This window comes from Sporothrix brasiliensis (assembly GCF_000820605.1).
Source record: "Sporothrix brasiliensis 5110 chromosome Unknown Cont21, whole genome shotgun sequence".
NCBI lineage: Eukaryota > Fungi > Ascomycota > Sordariomycetes > Ophiostomatales > Ophiostomataceae > Sporothrix > Sporothrix brasiliensis.
The window spans coordinates 580,839-595,149 of record NW_024467140.1 but is presented as its reverse complement, the minus strand read 5'-3'; the positions used below and the strand labels follow the sequence as shown (position 1 = coordinate 595,149).

The 14,311-nt window shown below is 51.1% G+C and overlaps 4 protein-coding genes across 4 annotated transcripts; 1 reads left to right on the top strand and 3 right to left on the bottom strand.

Annotated features, from left to right (window-relative positions):
* Positions 1-340: 340 nt before the first annotated feature.
* Positions 341-3,125, bottom strand: SPBR_04664 (uncharacterized protein; the record flags this gene model as incomplete). The annotated part of the gene is made up of 3 exons (XM_040762941.1): positions 341-2,143; positions 2,206-2,588; positions 2,681-3,125. 3 exons carry the CDS (start codon positions 3,123-3,125, stop codon positions 341-343), a joined length of 2,631 nt encoding a protein of 876 aa, XP_040615206.1.
* A 1,271-nt stretch (positions 3,126-4,396) lies between these two features.
* On the top strand, positions 4,397-5,337 carry SPBR_05190 (uncharacterized protein; the record flags this gene model as incomplete). The annotated part of the gene is made up of 3 exons (XM_040763467.1): positions 4,397-4,497; positions 4,592-5,226; positions 5,291-5,337. 3 exons carry the CDS (start codon positions 4,397-4,399, stop codon positions 5,335-5,337), a joined length of 783 nt encoding a protein of 260 aa, XP_040615205.1.
* Positions 5,338-7,656: 2,319 nt separating this feature from the next.
* On the bottom strand, positions 7,657-8,421 carry SPBR_05269 (uracil phosphoribosyltransferase; the record flags this gene model as incomplete). The annotated part of the gene is made up of 2 exons (XM_040763546.1): positions 7,657-8,052; positions 8,242-8,421. The coding sequence occupies 2 exons, from the start codon at positions 8,419-8,421 to the stop codon at positions 7,657-7,659; spliced, it is 576 nt and encodes a 191-aa protein (XP_040615204.1).
* A 2,238-nt stretch (positions 8,422-10,659) lies between these two features.
* Positions 10,660-13,490, bottom strand: SPBR_04658 (glutamate dehydrogenase; the record flags this gene model as incomplete). Its single annotated transcript, XM_040762935.1, has 2 exons — positions 10,660-13,423; positions 13,462-13,490. The coding sequence occupies 2 exons, from the start codon at positions 13,488-13,490 to the stop codon at positions 10,660-10,662; spliced, it is 2,793 nt and encodes a 930-aa protein (XP_040615203.1).
* Between the last annotated feature and the right edge of the window lie 821 nt (positions 13,491-14,311).

Below are 14,311 nucleotides of genomic sequence, written 5' to 3'. Positions count from 1 at the left end.
GATGAAATATCACGGTTTAGAAACCGATGACGAATCTGTTTAGCACACATCCGATTAGTCAAGTGGCCTTCGCGGTTAGGGTCCGCCGCTGAAGTGCGCTGTACTGCCGGACGTATTGCTGCTTCTTCAGATGTTTTATCTCAGTCACTATTGATAGCTCCATCGCTTATCATGGAAACACTTATGAAAAACAAATCTTATGGAAAATAAACTAAAGCCTTGCGTGTACTGACCCGGAAAGGACGAAACTATTATAAAACGGCCAGTAGTAAAAAAAAAAAACCCGCAATTCACTGGGTATAATTCCACCCTTTTACCCCAACCTCAATCGCAATCAATTTTAGACAAGGCGTCCGGACACGGAGGAGACAACTCCCGTAGTTCCCTGTGCACCATCCCGTGCTGCTCCAGTTGCCGCAACCGCCACATCATGGCCCGTAGCAGTGGCAGTGCTCCCGGCAGGGGCAACCACCGCGACCGGCACGGCCAACGGCGCAGTCAGGCCGTTTGCGCCCTGGAGGCCCTGGGTGCTCTGGTAGCCGTTGGCACTATTAGCGGTGGCAAAATCGTCGTTGCCGTTGGCCCGGTTAGCTCCATTCACACCATTCACCCGACTGGGATTTGAAACCGGGGCCTCCTTCTTTTCAATAACCGAAGGCTTAGGGACGCTCTTGCTGGTGCCGGCCGAGCCAAGCGTAAACACCGGGCTTTGCCAGTTATCGCCCTCGCTGGCCATGGCCCTATAACGGGACGCCTTTGAGCTGAAACCGCCAGGCAAGTTAATGTGAGGGAAGATGCTGTCCTCCTTCGTGTAAGCAATGTTAAGCTTTTTGTCATCCAGGTCGGCCGCCTTCTTTTTGGCCTCCTCCTTCTTGCGCTCCTTGGAATCTTCCATGTGTTTCCTGGCAGCAGTGAAGAAGCGGCTGTACGTGTTGGGCTTCGAACCCGCCTCGTCAGGATCCACGTCAAGTTCCCGCCCAGCGCGGTCAGCATCCTGCTTGATTGTGTACAGGGTGGTGTCCCATTTGTTGAAGTTGTCCCGGATGGCCTTTTCTAGCACCTTCTGCAAGACGGGCCGCATCACGCGCATCAGAATGGGCTTGAAAACAGTGAAGAGGAGCTTGTGTTGCGATTTGTGCATTGTGATCTTCAAGTTGTCAATGTCCACATGGACCTTATCGACCTTGAAGAAATGCTGCCGGTTGCTAGGCCCTGCAGTGCTGAGGCCTAACTTGAAGCTGAAACCTTGGCCGGACAAGAAGACACTGAAAATGCCAACGTCTGTGAGAGAAGGGAAGCCCTCCTTTCTCTTGACATAGTAGCTGACATTGCGAAGGTCCATCTGAATGCCAGATACGTTGACTTGCGCAGAGTGCCTATTATTGCCGACTTTGCCCAGTTTGCGGCCCCAAGAGACATAATTGTTGTTGTAGATTTCAAACACATTGGGCATAAAGTTGTCGCTCTCCAGCACCAGGTTCTCGATGACAGCATCGACCTGACTGTCAGAGTACTCGATCCGGGGGATGGGAATGTAAGCGATGCTCTCCAGGGTGGCGGGGAGAATCACATTGGTGACATCCTTGACGAGATGGGGCTTGAAAGTCTGCTTCCCATTTTCATCATTTCCCAGATCGTACAAGAGCTTTCTGACAGACTTGCCAAAAGCTTGGTTCTGGGCGTCCTTGTCGAACTGATCAGCAAGGAACTTGACCTCGTTGGCAACTTTGTCGGTCTGCGGTCGGTACTTCTCGCGCAGGAGGTAGTTGCCATGATCATAGAGCCGATTCCACTCCTCGGTGGAGGCATCTTCGAGAACGAAACCCTTCTCTTGGAGGCAGCGGCGAAGGAAGCGATCGACTTTGCTGAACCAGGACTGCAACTCGTTATCATTGTCGGCCAACGTATAGATGTCGTTGATAGAACTCCAAAGATTGTCCGTCGAAGTGCTATTCGCAAAGCGCTCGATTAATGTTTTCAGGTCCGCTTCCGCATCCGACAGACGGTCCCTGGTATTTTGGACGACTCCATGCGAGTTCGCAGTGGTCGTCTTGGCATGGCCATGATAGCGCTCGGCCAGGTCCAGGAGTGCCTGGATGGCCTGCTGATAATCGGGGTGCTGTTGGCACTCGATAATCATTTTCTGTCACAACATTAGAAACGGCTCAGCGGAACAATGAAGCAGGAAAAAAACGCAATCCGTACCTTCAGTCTCCAAACCGCCTGATCTCTGCGCTCTTGGGGCACCTTTGATCTCAGGTAGGCTTTGGCGCGATCGCGATACTCTGTAGTCTTGTCTTGGGCAGTTTCCGCGGTACCATCCTGAAGGCCATCGAGTCTCTGCGTATCGGCCGCCGACGTACCGCCGACATCGCGTCCAGATGTTGTGCCACCTGAGTTGTTCTTGTAGAGCGCCTTGGTGCGGTTCTTCAGGTCATTCTTTGCCAAATTCGGCCGATCGTGCCAAGTGTCATCCGGTGCAGGCTCGTCGATCTGAGCCAACGCTTCGTCAGATGGTCGGACAACAGACGTTGCCTTTGACGCAGAGTCGGCAAGGATGTCCCTGAAGAGCACCGACGAGTCCTTCACTAAATGCAGGGGGAAATACGGTCAGCCCACCGCTGACGTCTAAACCAAGCCAGATTGTCACAACACGCCTGGGAAAATAAAAAAGGCTTACAAAGCTTGCGGAATTGGCCGTTCGTGATGAGCAGGTTGCCGAGGGTCTTGATGCCTTCTAGGGCCTTGTCACCATCTTGTTTGGCTTCATCCTTGGAAACCACAGCCCCAGGGACCTCAATGCTTGAGTAGTCATGACGGCTGGTCTTCCAAATGAAATCTTGTAGCAAGTTGCCGTCATTCTTGGTGAGCAGAAGAAGCTTAGCTTGGTTGACAACGTCGCGGAAATCAGCGACCAGGGCCCGGCCTTCAGACGAGAGCTTGTTGGACGGGTTGGACAAGGCCTTAGACGCGATAAAGCTGTTCAAGGTCGCATCGATCTGCTCATTGGAAGGCATCTTGCCATTCCGGAAGGCGCTGGCGATACCATAGAGTTGCAACTTTCGGTCGATGTCTTCATCCCGCTGCCGGACATTTGTCGGCCGGTTAACACCTGTCGAAGCCATGGCTGAACTCAAAAGAAAAGAAAAAAACTAGTTTATCAGGAACAATAAAAGTAAAACGAATAAAATCACAGGAGGAAATAGGGTATTGAATTTGGTAGATGGCTCATATCGCGATTTAGCTGAAAGGTTTGAGTCTGACGATTTATATATGCGTCCCCAATCCTACGTTTAAACTCGTTCTTAGATCCAGACTGGCGGCATCTTCACCTTGGATTCCCCTTTGGCTTCGGCCTACGGCGAAGTGGTTGACGTCATGGCCGCAAGCGACTGAAATCGACATAACACCGTTGATCTGCCAGGAACTTCTTTGTCGGTTGCGTATGCATAGCACTAAAGACGAAAAGCACATGTTTCGTATCCACGAGTGGTGAATTGCAGTTTAACCGATGACGAGCTTGTAACTCATGTAAATGGTACTTTCAACAGCGCTGGGCGAAGATCGCCGTTCCTGGCCAGCGATGACGCCTGAGATGTAAAATTACGCCGCGCCCTTCCAACCAGACTACAACAGTGGCCTGACCAGGCCCCCTGTTAGTACTCCCACGTACGTCGTTCGCTACAAATGACAACGTCGTATGCGAACTCGGACTACCGAACATCATAATAGCCCCCGGCAAGACCGTGATCGAACTTTCGTAAGGATAATCGGAAATCGATTCCTTGCTTGCATGATCCACAATAACAGGCCTCTGTGGCTGTCAACGTTCTAGCCACCTAGGCGTGCTACGTTCTTGTTTCAGCTCCCCACAAGCAAACGATCACAGATCCAAGTTGGCCCCGAGGGAAGACAGGCTTCGCGAATGATGTCATGATTGACAAAGGTCGTCTCCAGGACCCAAAAAAAATACTCCAGGCCTAACAAATTGAGTGTGGCACATTAGTGGAGGAGTCTCATGTCTTTTCGTTTAGCGAGGTCGTCCAGGCCCAAGATACTTTTGTTGTCAAAGCAACTGGTACGACTCATGTCGTAAGTCGTATGTTGCACAGCACACTTTAGAAACAATAATAGTGGGGCTTTATTGTTTGACATGCCGTTGTTTTCCGTAAGAAAATGGGTATGATATAAGCAAAAGGCACAAAACACAAAGGTACAACGTGGCAATGGCGCTAAGATAAGATAGAATAATCACGTGAATTGGCGATACGGAAGTCACCAGCCTAATTCGCGTCAAATGCCTCTTTTTGGCGTGTAATGTGACTTATCATTCAGTCGCTGGTTTGCAAAGTCGAGCAGAATCTACTTCAAAAGGTGGTTAGGCAATCATACAGCTATGAGCGAGCCACACATCAAAAGGGAGGACTCACCCGGTGCGGAAGCACGGAGGGAGGATTTGCTTCAATACGGAGACAGTCTACAGCCAGACGACGATAGGTTTGCAAATTTCTCTGTGACTTTGCATCAGGAGCGCACCCATATTGATAGAGCGGCACCTGGTTTGCTGACCCAGACTCTCCCGTTCGTCCAGGTACCCGAACCGGCCGCATAACCACTCGACTACACTGCTCTTTTCGGAGCTTTTCCGCTGCTTTTTCAACCCTTTGAGTGAGGTCAAAGCACAGCCCGCCGTTCTTGGGCCGGCGCGATTGAAGGCAGGCTTTGGGCCTGGCTCATCGCGACTTTCTCCCCATGACCAGCGACGTGCCATCATCCAGCGATTTATATCACGATGGAGGACAGAGGTGGGGAATGACTTTTATCCTGCGCTGCGACTCATCCTCCCGGACAAGGATCGTGATCGCAGTGTGTACGGGCTAAAAGAAAACACCATTGGCAAGCTCCTGGTGAAGCTTATGAAAATCGACAAAAATTCTGAAGACGGTTTCAACCTAATCCATTGGAAGCTCCCCGGGCAGAGTGTAATCAGCCGCATGGCCGGTGACTTTGCGGGGCGCTGCTACGAAGTTCTTGCCAAGCGCCCGTTACTGACAGAAGTGGGCGACCTACGCATCGGCCAGGTGAATGCGCTTTTAGACAAACTGGCAGATGCTAGTGGCGAATCAGAGCAATTGCCTATATTCGAAACATTCTACGAGCACATGAACCCCGAGGAATTGACTTGGCTCATTCGCATCATTCTCAAGCAGATGAAGATCGGTGCGAGTGAGAGGACAATACTTAACCTGTGGCACCCTGACGGCGAGGCTCTGTTTAATGTGTCTTCCAGCTTACGCCGGGTTTGCTGGGAGCTCTACGACCCGCAAGTTCGATTAGAGCAGGACAGCTCCAGGGTCTCACTCATGCAATGCTTTCAACCGCAGCTAGCCCAATTTCAGATCTCTACTTCTTTCCAAAATTTGGTGGAGAAGCTAGGTCCTACTCAAGACGATAGCGAATTCTGGATTGAGGAGAAGCTCGACGGAGAGCGTATGCAAATGCACATGGCCAAAGATAACAGCATGCCTGGTGGTTGGAGGTTCTGCTTTTGGTCACGAAAAGCAAAAGACTATACCGATCTTTATGGTGATAGTCTAAACAACAACAAATCCGCCCTTACACAGCACCTTAAAGGCGCTTTTGCAGATGGCGTACACAACTTGATTTTGGACGGCGAGATGATCACGTGGGATCCTCTAATTGACAAGATTGTCGCTTTCGGTACATTAAAAACAGCAGCAATCGGGGCCCAAAGCAACCCGCATGATATCACAGCACCGCGGCCACTTTTTCGAGTATTTGATATTCTTTACCTAAACGACCAACCTCTGGCGCGATACACGCTTTACGATCGGCACCGGGCATTAGAGAGGGCTGTCGTAGGTGTGCCTCGACGGCTTGAAGTGCACCCTTACGAGAAAGCCACGTCGCCGGATGTGATTGAGCCTATGCTGCGGCAGATTGTGGCCAACTCCTCTGAAGGCTTGGTTTTGAAAAATCCCCGCTCAATGTATCGGCTGAATAGCCGCAACGATGACTGGATCAAAGTCAAACCAGAATATATGACGGAGTTTGGCGAGTCACTGGATTGCCTCGTTGTCGGCGGCTATTTCGGGTCGGGACATCGGGGTGGTACTCTCTCGAGTTTTTTATGCGGTCTTCGCGTTGGTCAAAACCATATCGATGCCGGCGCCAGCTCGGAGAAATGTCTTAGCTTTTTCAAGGTCGGCGGAGGGTTCAAGGCAGAAGACTATGCAGAGATACGTCACTTGACAGAAAATAAATGGGTTGATTGGGATAGCTCCAATCCACCGTCCGAATTCATTGAGCTTGCCGGTGGAGAGCGGGCACAGCTAGAGAAACCGGACGTTTGGATCAGGCCCAAGGACTCCATCGTTATTTCGGTTAAGGCGGCGAGCATATCGCCTTCGGATTCGTTTGCGGTGAGAGAGACGCTACGGTTTCCACGTTTCCGCCGATTACGCCTTGACCGGTCGTGGAATACCGCTCTTGACACGGAGCAATTCCAAGCTCTCCGGGACCGCATCAATGAAGAAGCCAAAGACCGAAAGGAGATGCAGATAGAAGACAGACGCCAGCGGCGTCCCACAAAAAAGGCCAGGCTAGGCTTGGTTATTGTTGGCCAAGGCCGTGGAGATAAAAAGGACAGTGAAGACAGCGGCACCTTATTTGTACCGGCACGATTTCCCGACGAACAGCCTCCAGGCAACGTCTTCAAAGGCTTCACATTTTGTGTTTTGTCCGAAGCTGTACATCCTGCCAAAAAAAGCCGCGGTGAAATTGAAGCTCTCATAAAACGACATGGTGGACGCATATCTCAACGGCCAGATGCCGCCGCTAATACGGTCATCATAGCCGATAGGAAGGTCATTAAAGTTGCGTCTCTGATCAAAGCTGCACAAGTCGATATCATCCGACCAGTGTGGCTTATAGACTGCCTTTCGCAAAAGGGTGGGGATTTCCTTCTTCCTTTTGAACATCGTCATCTCTTGCATGCTACGGAAGAAACAAGAAGAGAAGCTGCTTTGGCTACAGACAAATTTGGCGACAGTTTCGCACGCGATGTGACTGTTGGTGGACTTCAAGAAATTTTAGGCGGGATGCGGCCAGCGAGAGGGAGAGACTATGATGAATCTTTTGATGTACGTGTGTTTCTCGATCAGTTGGGTGAACGCGGCCACGACTTAGGGTCCCCAAGGAGCCTCATGTTTCGGCGGTGCCATGTACACTTTGCAGCTGTGGGCACTACATCGTCGACATTTCTTATACGTCTCAAGGCCCGTATCAGATTTGGGGGTGGCCTCGTGGAAGACAACATCGACAAGGACACTACGACACATGTTGTAGTCGTCAAAACGGCAGGCACATATGGAGCTGAAGATACGGCCCGAAACTATGTGATGGATATTCGCCAGCGGCTGAGTAGCCGAACGAAACAGCCACGGATCGTTGAGACGTCATGGCTTGACGACTCGTGGAAAGCAGGCACTCTTCTCGACGAAGAGCAGTACGTGTTCGGGTGTAGCAGAATGCTATTGTAACGATACCAATTCCATCTAGGCAGCGATCAAGATAACAGCGTAGTAAACTAGTGGAACAGCTCAACGATTTCTAGTTAATGTGCCGCCCGTGTATTTATTTGCCGATTGTTAAAAACAGACGGTCTCCGATGTCGCCGAGACCCGGTCGCAGCATACCCTCATCAGTGAGCACGTTGTCAACGCCAGCGCACCAAATCTGAACGCCTTCTGGCCACTCGCTTGCGGCCCTGTGCACGCCGGGTAATGCCGCAACAATGGAGACGACAACCACGCGCTCAACGCCCCACTCGCGAAGGGTCTGGATGACCGCTGCACAGGTTCCGCCAGTTGCGATTACAGGGTCAAGAATGATCGCGAGCTTGTCTGGTCCTTGGCTTGCAGGAGTACCAATGTGGTTGGGCAAGTTGTTATAGTACTCAACGGGCTCGAGTGTGCTGGGCTCACGGTAGAGGCCGAGGTGATGAACGGGAACAGCTTCGGGAAGCAGCATCTGCATTGCATCCACCATACCGAGTCCAGAACGTAGGATAGGGACAAGACAAATACTCTGTGACGCAATTTTTGTCGTCGTATATTCAAACCCAAGCGTGGTCACATCCTAATGTGTCGGTGGGCAGTCAGTTGCCGGGGAGCCGTGATCCAATACGGGTGGCTATCGTGGCGCCACACATCAACTTACTTTAGGCCCGTCAACTGCTTGCAGCGAAGATGCCAGTGCTTCGGATGCGACGAGGAGTGAGATTTCATGGACGAGAGCGCGCACCTCCTTCGCACTGGTGGCTTTGGACCGTAGCAGGCTCAATTTCGCCTGAAGACAAGGGTGGATTGAGACGTGCACGTTGGTGGGAAGAGAGGCCATGTTGGCGAGTGTGTTTTGTGGGGGGCAAGCGTGGTGGGCAATTCCGAAGACCAGCTTGCGTCGGGTCCAAGATCAGGATGTGTTAAGGTGTGAGTATGTCTGTTTCAAGAGGAATGTGCTTCGGGTCGCAGCAAGAGAGGCGTTCTGCGAGGTGGCGGTCTGTTAAAGTAATGGAAAGGACGGAGGGCGCCGGGAATGCTCTGCAAATGGTAAACTGCTATCATAGGGGGTTCACATACTAACGTGAAATAGATAATAGTGTGTGCTGTTGAACACCCAGTTGACGAAGCTTCCTTCCCCGCGACTGAAATACACGCTGTGGTCGACTTGTTTGGCTAAGTCTGGTCATCCGCGCAAAAGAAGTGGGTGTTGGCTCCAAATCCAGGTGCCCAAAGCACCGTATGCGTGACTGATGGTCGGTGAAAGGCAAGCGGCGGGCAGGTAGCGGTTCGGTATGGCTCGCCGATAAGAGCCACTACGAAATGCGCAGCTCCGTTGAAGTAAGACGAGATAAGTGCAAAACAAAATAGTGACGTGCATTCTGTGTTAATGGCTTTCATATACGCCATAATGACAATGGCCGTAAATTCGGTTGCATATCTCTAATAGATCCGTAACCTCCGTGCAAGAAAGCGAAAACAGTGGGGCGATAAGGAACCGTCGCAAGTTCATTAAAACGTCCGACATGCGTACACAAAATGCAACAGGGATTGTGCGGCCATAGGGCGCCACACGGCGCCGCACGGCGTGCTCCGATCCCAACATTTTGCCGTGCTATCAATTATTTGGACTTTACAACAAGGGGGCCGGCCTACTTTACTATGTTGACGCGGCTTGGCTCCGGGACGGTGACCTAGTATTCCGACGCTCCAGCGTTGTTCCCGTTTGGTCCGCACCTGGCATAGCTTTGAGGCGGTGCAAAATTAATACACTCTCTCACCTGGAACGGCGGTAGTTTCAGGTCTGCCTCCGACAACTCTGGCACGGTAAAACTAGGGCTGAGCACTTTCTTATTTGACGCTCAACCCAACACACGCGCGTGTGCGTACGCACACACCTCGCTCTTCCGGAACGAAGCCGTTTTTCAAGCAGCCTGGAAATGGAACGATGGAGGGTAACATTTACACTCGTTTTATATATAATTCTGATACTACAGTGGGCCCGGTTTATATATCGTTACGTCTTAACAATCGCTTTTCGGCCATCACAATTGGGGCTTTTGTCCCGCGTATGTTCGGCGTAACGGCCAACAATATTGCATGAGACACGATCAAGGATATTTCCCGGCGCAGTGTTGCTTGCTGAATTCTTCAAGGCTCCCGGTAAGGGTCTTACCATGTCCGTTGCGATGCGGAACCCACATTGGTCCCCTGCCCGGAACTGGCCCGCTGCATTACCTGTGTTTAACGTCCCCATGAAGTCTCGTCCGGGTTGACTTTTGCCCTCACATTTTAAACCACCAGGTTATCCGTTGGCGGTGTGGAAACGTTCCCTTAAAAAGTAAGCTCGTAACTTATCGCCAAGCTTAGCTTACCAAATACCCTTCTCCTATCTATTATCTAGTTTGGTGCCGGCGAGAGCTGTGCTGTAGATGTTGCATTTGAATGTCGAGGCTTTCTCCGCTGTCAGCTTTTCGTACATGACCGAGCCAAACTACAGGCGGTAACCTCATTGCTGTCCTCGCCGGGTTGTCTTATCCCTCCCAAGTCTTTGGTTTTGGGGTTGGCCGGTCATTGTTCCAGGCTCGATTATTTCACACCCAAAACTTGAATGATAGAGCAGAGAAACCAACTGACTCATGTCATACGAAATGAAACAATATAACACGACATTATCAGAAAAACCCTTACCACAGCCCGAGGGGAAATATGAGAGGGATGATGTGATGCAAAGCACGATTTCGACATGACAAACATGTACCTCTTTCATTCGCATTAAGAACAGGAAGCAACATGTTTCCTGCAGCAGACCCATAGAATCGCCACAGTGAAACTTTATTGGCCTACCAAGCATGATGGAAGAGGCAGTGTCTGTAAAAGGAAAACAAAAAGAAAACGACGGCAGTAAACTTTGAAAAAAAGTGACACAAGAAAAACACGAATTACGATGAAAAAAAAACCTCCCAATCTACTTGGTGATCTGTGCCACCCTCTTCGACATGCTAAAGATAAGTTAGCTATAGCCGAAAACAATGGTGGCCAAAAGCAAAGATCATTATGCGGGAAGGAAACTGTACACTTACAAATCAAAGAAAGCGAACTGGCTTGGAGACGAACCGAACTCGTAGACGAAGCGGCTCGCTAAGAAGCTGCCAAAGATAGCTCTCAGGTAAGCATCAGGAACGCGTTGAATTATCGTGTCAAGTCCGATCTGGTCTATAAGGAGCTTCGGAAGCGCATCGCCAAGAACGTGCCGCCGGATTTTTTCATCCGCCCACAAATCCGACTTCTGAAGCTCCTCATCTAGAGTCGTGATGGCGACGGAAAGCTTGTCAGACAAAACTGAGCGAGACACCCCAGTCTCCTCATGCTCCCGCCAAATCGCTTCGAATTCAAGACGCGCATTTTCGCGAATCTTGTTCTGAACTTCCTTAACATAGGCTTTGTAGAACTCTGGCGCCACACCCTTGTCGTCGTGGCACATGTGCTGCCGGAAGCCAGCGTCATCAAAAGACAAGGACGCAAGTACCTCGAGAGACGAAGAGGTCACACCGCCTTTGTTGGCCGAGGCATCCTTGATCAAAATGCATCCTGCCGACTCGAGGCGGCCCTTGGCGTCTTGTGTGATGAATAAATTCGCACCTTCAACGATGTATGGGATGATCGACTTGCCATCCTTGATGATCTTGTTCACAGAAACGAGGTCAATGGATTCAGGTCGGCCACCACACGGAACAAACATATCCGTCATCCCCGTATCACGAAGGTGGTAGGTATTGCGGAAAGCTGTACCATTGGCGACAACTTCGCCCGTAGGCAGAGTAACGTTTGAGTCATCACACAGGACACGATATCCATCGCTGGAGAGCTTGGCCAAGTCAAATTGCGAGACCATGACTCGGCTTTTCGCTAGTCGAATAAGCTCCCCCTTATCAATTCCATTGGGATCGACGAGCACACCAGACCCATCTATAACGGACGTGTACTTTTCGTTACTGAGAAGAATTTCATTGCTGCCAAGATCACCATCAGGGCCTCCGGTCTGCATCTTCTGAACATGGGAAGGATCTAGCCGCAGCTTCCGGTAGATCCCTTGGACGTACTCGCGAACGGAAAGCGTCGTCATTCCATACTCGTCGTGTGGGATACCACCCAGAGTGGGCGATTTTCCAGTGAAAAAAGATTTCCAAAACGGGGCCCCCCGATCGAATGCATGTTTGGTTGCCCAATCGACCAGATCTGCCGTGTTTTCATCTGGCCCCATAAAGAGAATCTCTTCTTTCCCGTACAGATCCACTATCGGATTCTTGATGCCAGGCGTTTCAGCCGGCAGCAAGAGGTCGAGGATGCTGTCGATGTATTTTTCGAACGCTTCACGGGCTTTGTCCTGTTGTTTGGGGTCGAGTAGGATAACACCCTTGGAACCACCTTCTGGGATGTCCTTGTTTTTGCGCTGTTGTGTGCTCGCTAGACCGTAGTTTTCATCGAAAAGATTGCGGGCATTGATGCCATAGGCCTCCTTGCTTCGTGACTTGACAATCCGAATGCCGCCCCGGGCGATGTCTCTAAAGCGAAGGTGGAAGCCACGCGATTCTGAGCTGATAACGAGGAACATCCCGTACAGACGGCGAGGGTACTCAAACTCAGGAAGGAAGGAAGGGTCGAGGCGGAAGCTCAGGGCGACCTTCGTTGGTGTAAAATAGTTCGTCTTCAAAACGGCATTGTTGAACACTCGGAAAGCAGTCATGACCATTTCCTCGTGCTCATTGGACACTTCCTTGGTAATTTTGGCCCTCAAGTCTTCATCCGAAAGGACCTTAACAGTGGGTGTCGGAGCAATAGAGCGACGCTCAAAACCTGGGCCAACCGCGAGGTGGACGCTCGCAAATGACGCATAAAGAGCTCGGACAAGATTTGGATAAGAGGACACAATCTCCAGGATATAGTCCGGTGTGAATGTCTCGGTCCGGAGTCGCCGCTTCAACTTCGAAAGAAGAAGCATATGGGCGTTGTTCTTCACGTCAAGAGCGTCCGAGAGTGACGCATATTCGGAACCAAGGCGGTTGAGGAAGTGCTGAACAAACACCCAGACACAATGCCCGTAAATTGCTTCTTGCAGGCTAAGCTCGCCTGAAGCGAAAAGATTGTGGAGCTTGTTATACGGGACACAGTACAGAAGCGAGATCTCTTTGGTGATCTGGTGGATGGACTGCTCTAGAGGGGGAAATCCTCTATCGAGATTCGCAGCTGGTCGAAGGTAGATACTCATGACGGTGATACCATTTGAGAACTGTTCGACGTACTTCCGCGAGCTGGTGACACCATAGTAGTGGTATAGATCGCTAAGCGCGCTGAACATGCCGCGGGCTGTTCGTGAACGAAAAGCAACAACCAGCCGCTTCTCTTGGGAGTCTTCAATATCAAACACTTCGATGACAGGTCCAGTTCGGCTGACTGCGAGCTCAATTATTTCCTGGTAGATCTGCTTCGTGTTCTTCGTTGCCTTCGCGAGAAACATGCGGTCGCTGATGACTTCGAGGCGGGATTCAGTAGGGTCGGCGGCTGGATCGACAAACTGGCACTGGTACACGAAGTAGCATCGGAGGGATGCCCTCGGTGTTGACGCATCGCCGAGGACTCCCGGGGATCGAAACGTTTCAACCCGGAATCGCTTGGAGAGGTCAGAACCATCCAAATACTTCGACTCCAGCCTCGTCTCGTACCGAGGGCCAGATATGGCACTCTTGCCAGGCTCACTAGTGTCAATGTAGATGGCATGGTCATATGCTTCCATATCAAGGCGGATCTCCTCACGCTTGTCCTCACGCGAGTTGGCGGCAACTCTGGCAGCATAGAGGGACGTGATGTGGTTGGCAATTACGTCGACTCGTTCAAGTTGGAAATAAACATCGTCGATGCCAAGTTCGTTGTAAAACCATGTGATCTGTTTGTCGACGAGCGAATCCGGGATCCAACCAGCATTCCTGATCGTGTCCCCCACTAATAAAGATTTTTCTGTCAGCAACACCAAACTAGGTATACATATGGCAGTCCGGCAAAGTCAAGCCCCAGACACAAACGCAGGTATGGAATCTAACCTTCTTTCATCTGTTGCGATCTCCCCTTGAACTCCGGGGCAACATATCCGACCGTAGCAGATCGAAGAATGCGGTGACCATTGCCGCTTGCCCTGGACAGAGAGGAGCTGATGTGGCTGGGCTGGGGCGAAGGGTGGCGATCGGCCGCCTCTCTCACCTTACCAACCAGCTTATTCGCAGGGAGCGGTGGTGTAGAATTTGCAGAAGACATTTTTTCTCGCTCAGGTGGAAAAAAATCAACGTATTCTGGGAATCTCGTGGGAAGGTCAGTGGTGTCCAGCGTGAGCGTTCTGTGGTCCTCGGGCATGATGAGCAGAGGAGAGAAGCAAGAAAGACAAGAATTTGGTATAGAGACTCGGTTTGCTTAGGAAACGTTGAAATCACGAGGTCACCTGCTTCCAGCTGCAGAAACAGTGTCTACTTTGGCCGGGGGGGGGGGGGGGGGGGGGGAACATAATCAACCAGGGCTGAGGACCAGTTATATAAGGTTGCTGCCGGCGCGCCTGTTGGCCGCCATACCACAGACTCCTTTGTTTCAAAGGACTGCCAATCAGCGCCAAAGAATGCCGCTGCAATGTGGTCGTTCCCCCTTTCAGTCAAGAACATATCGGGTGGCGGAAGCAGCGACCGGCA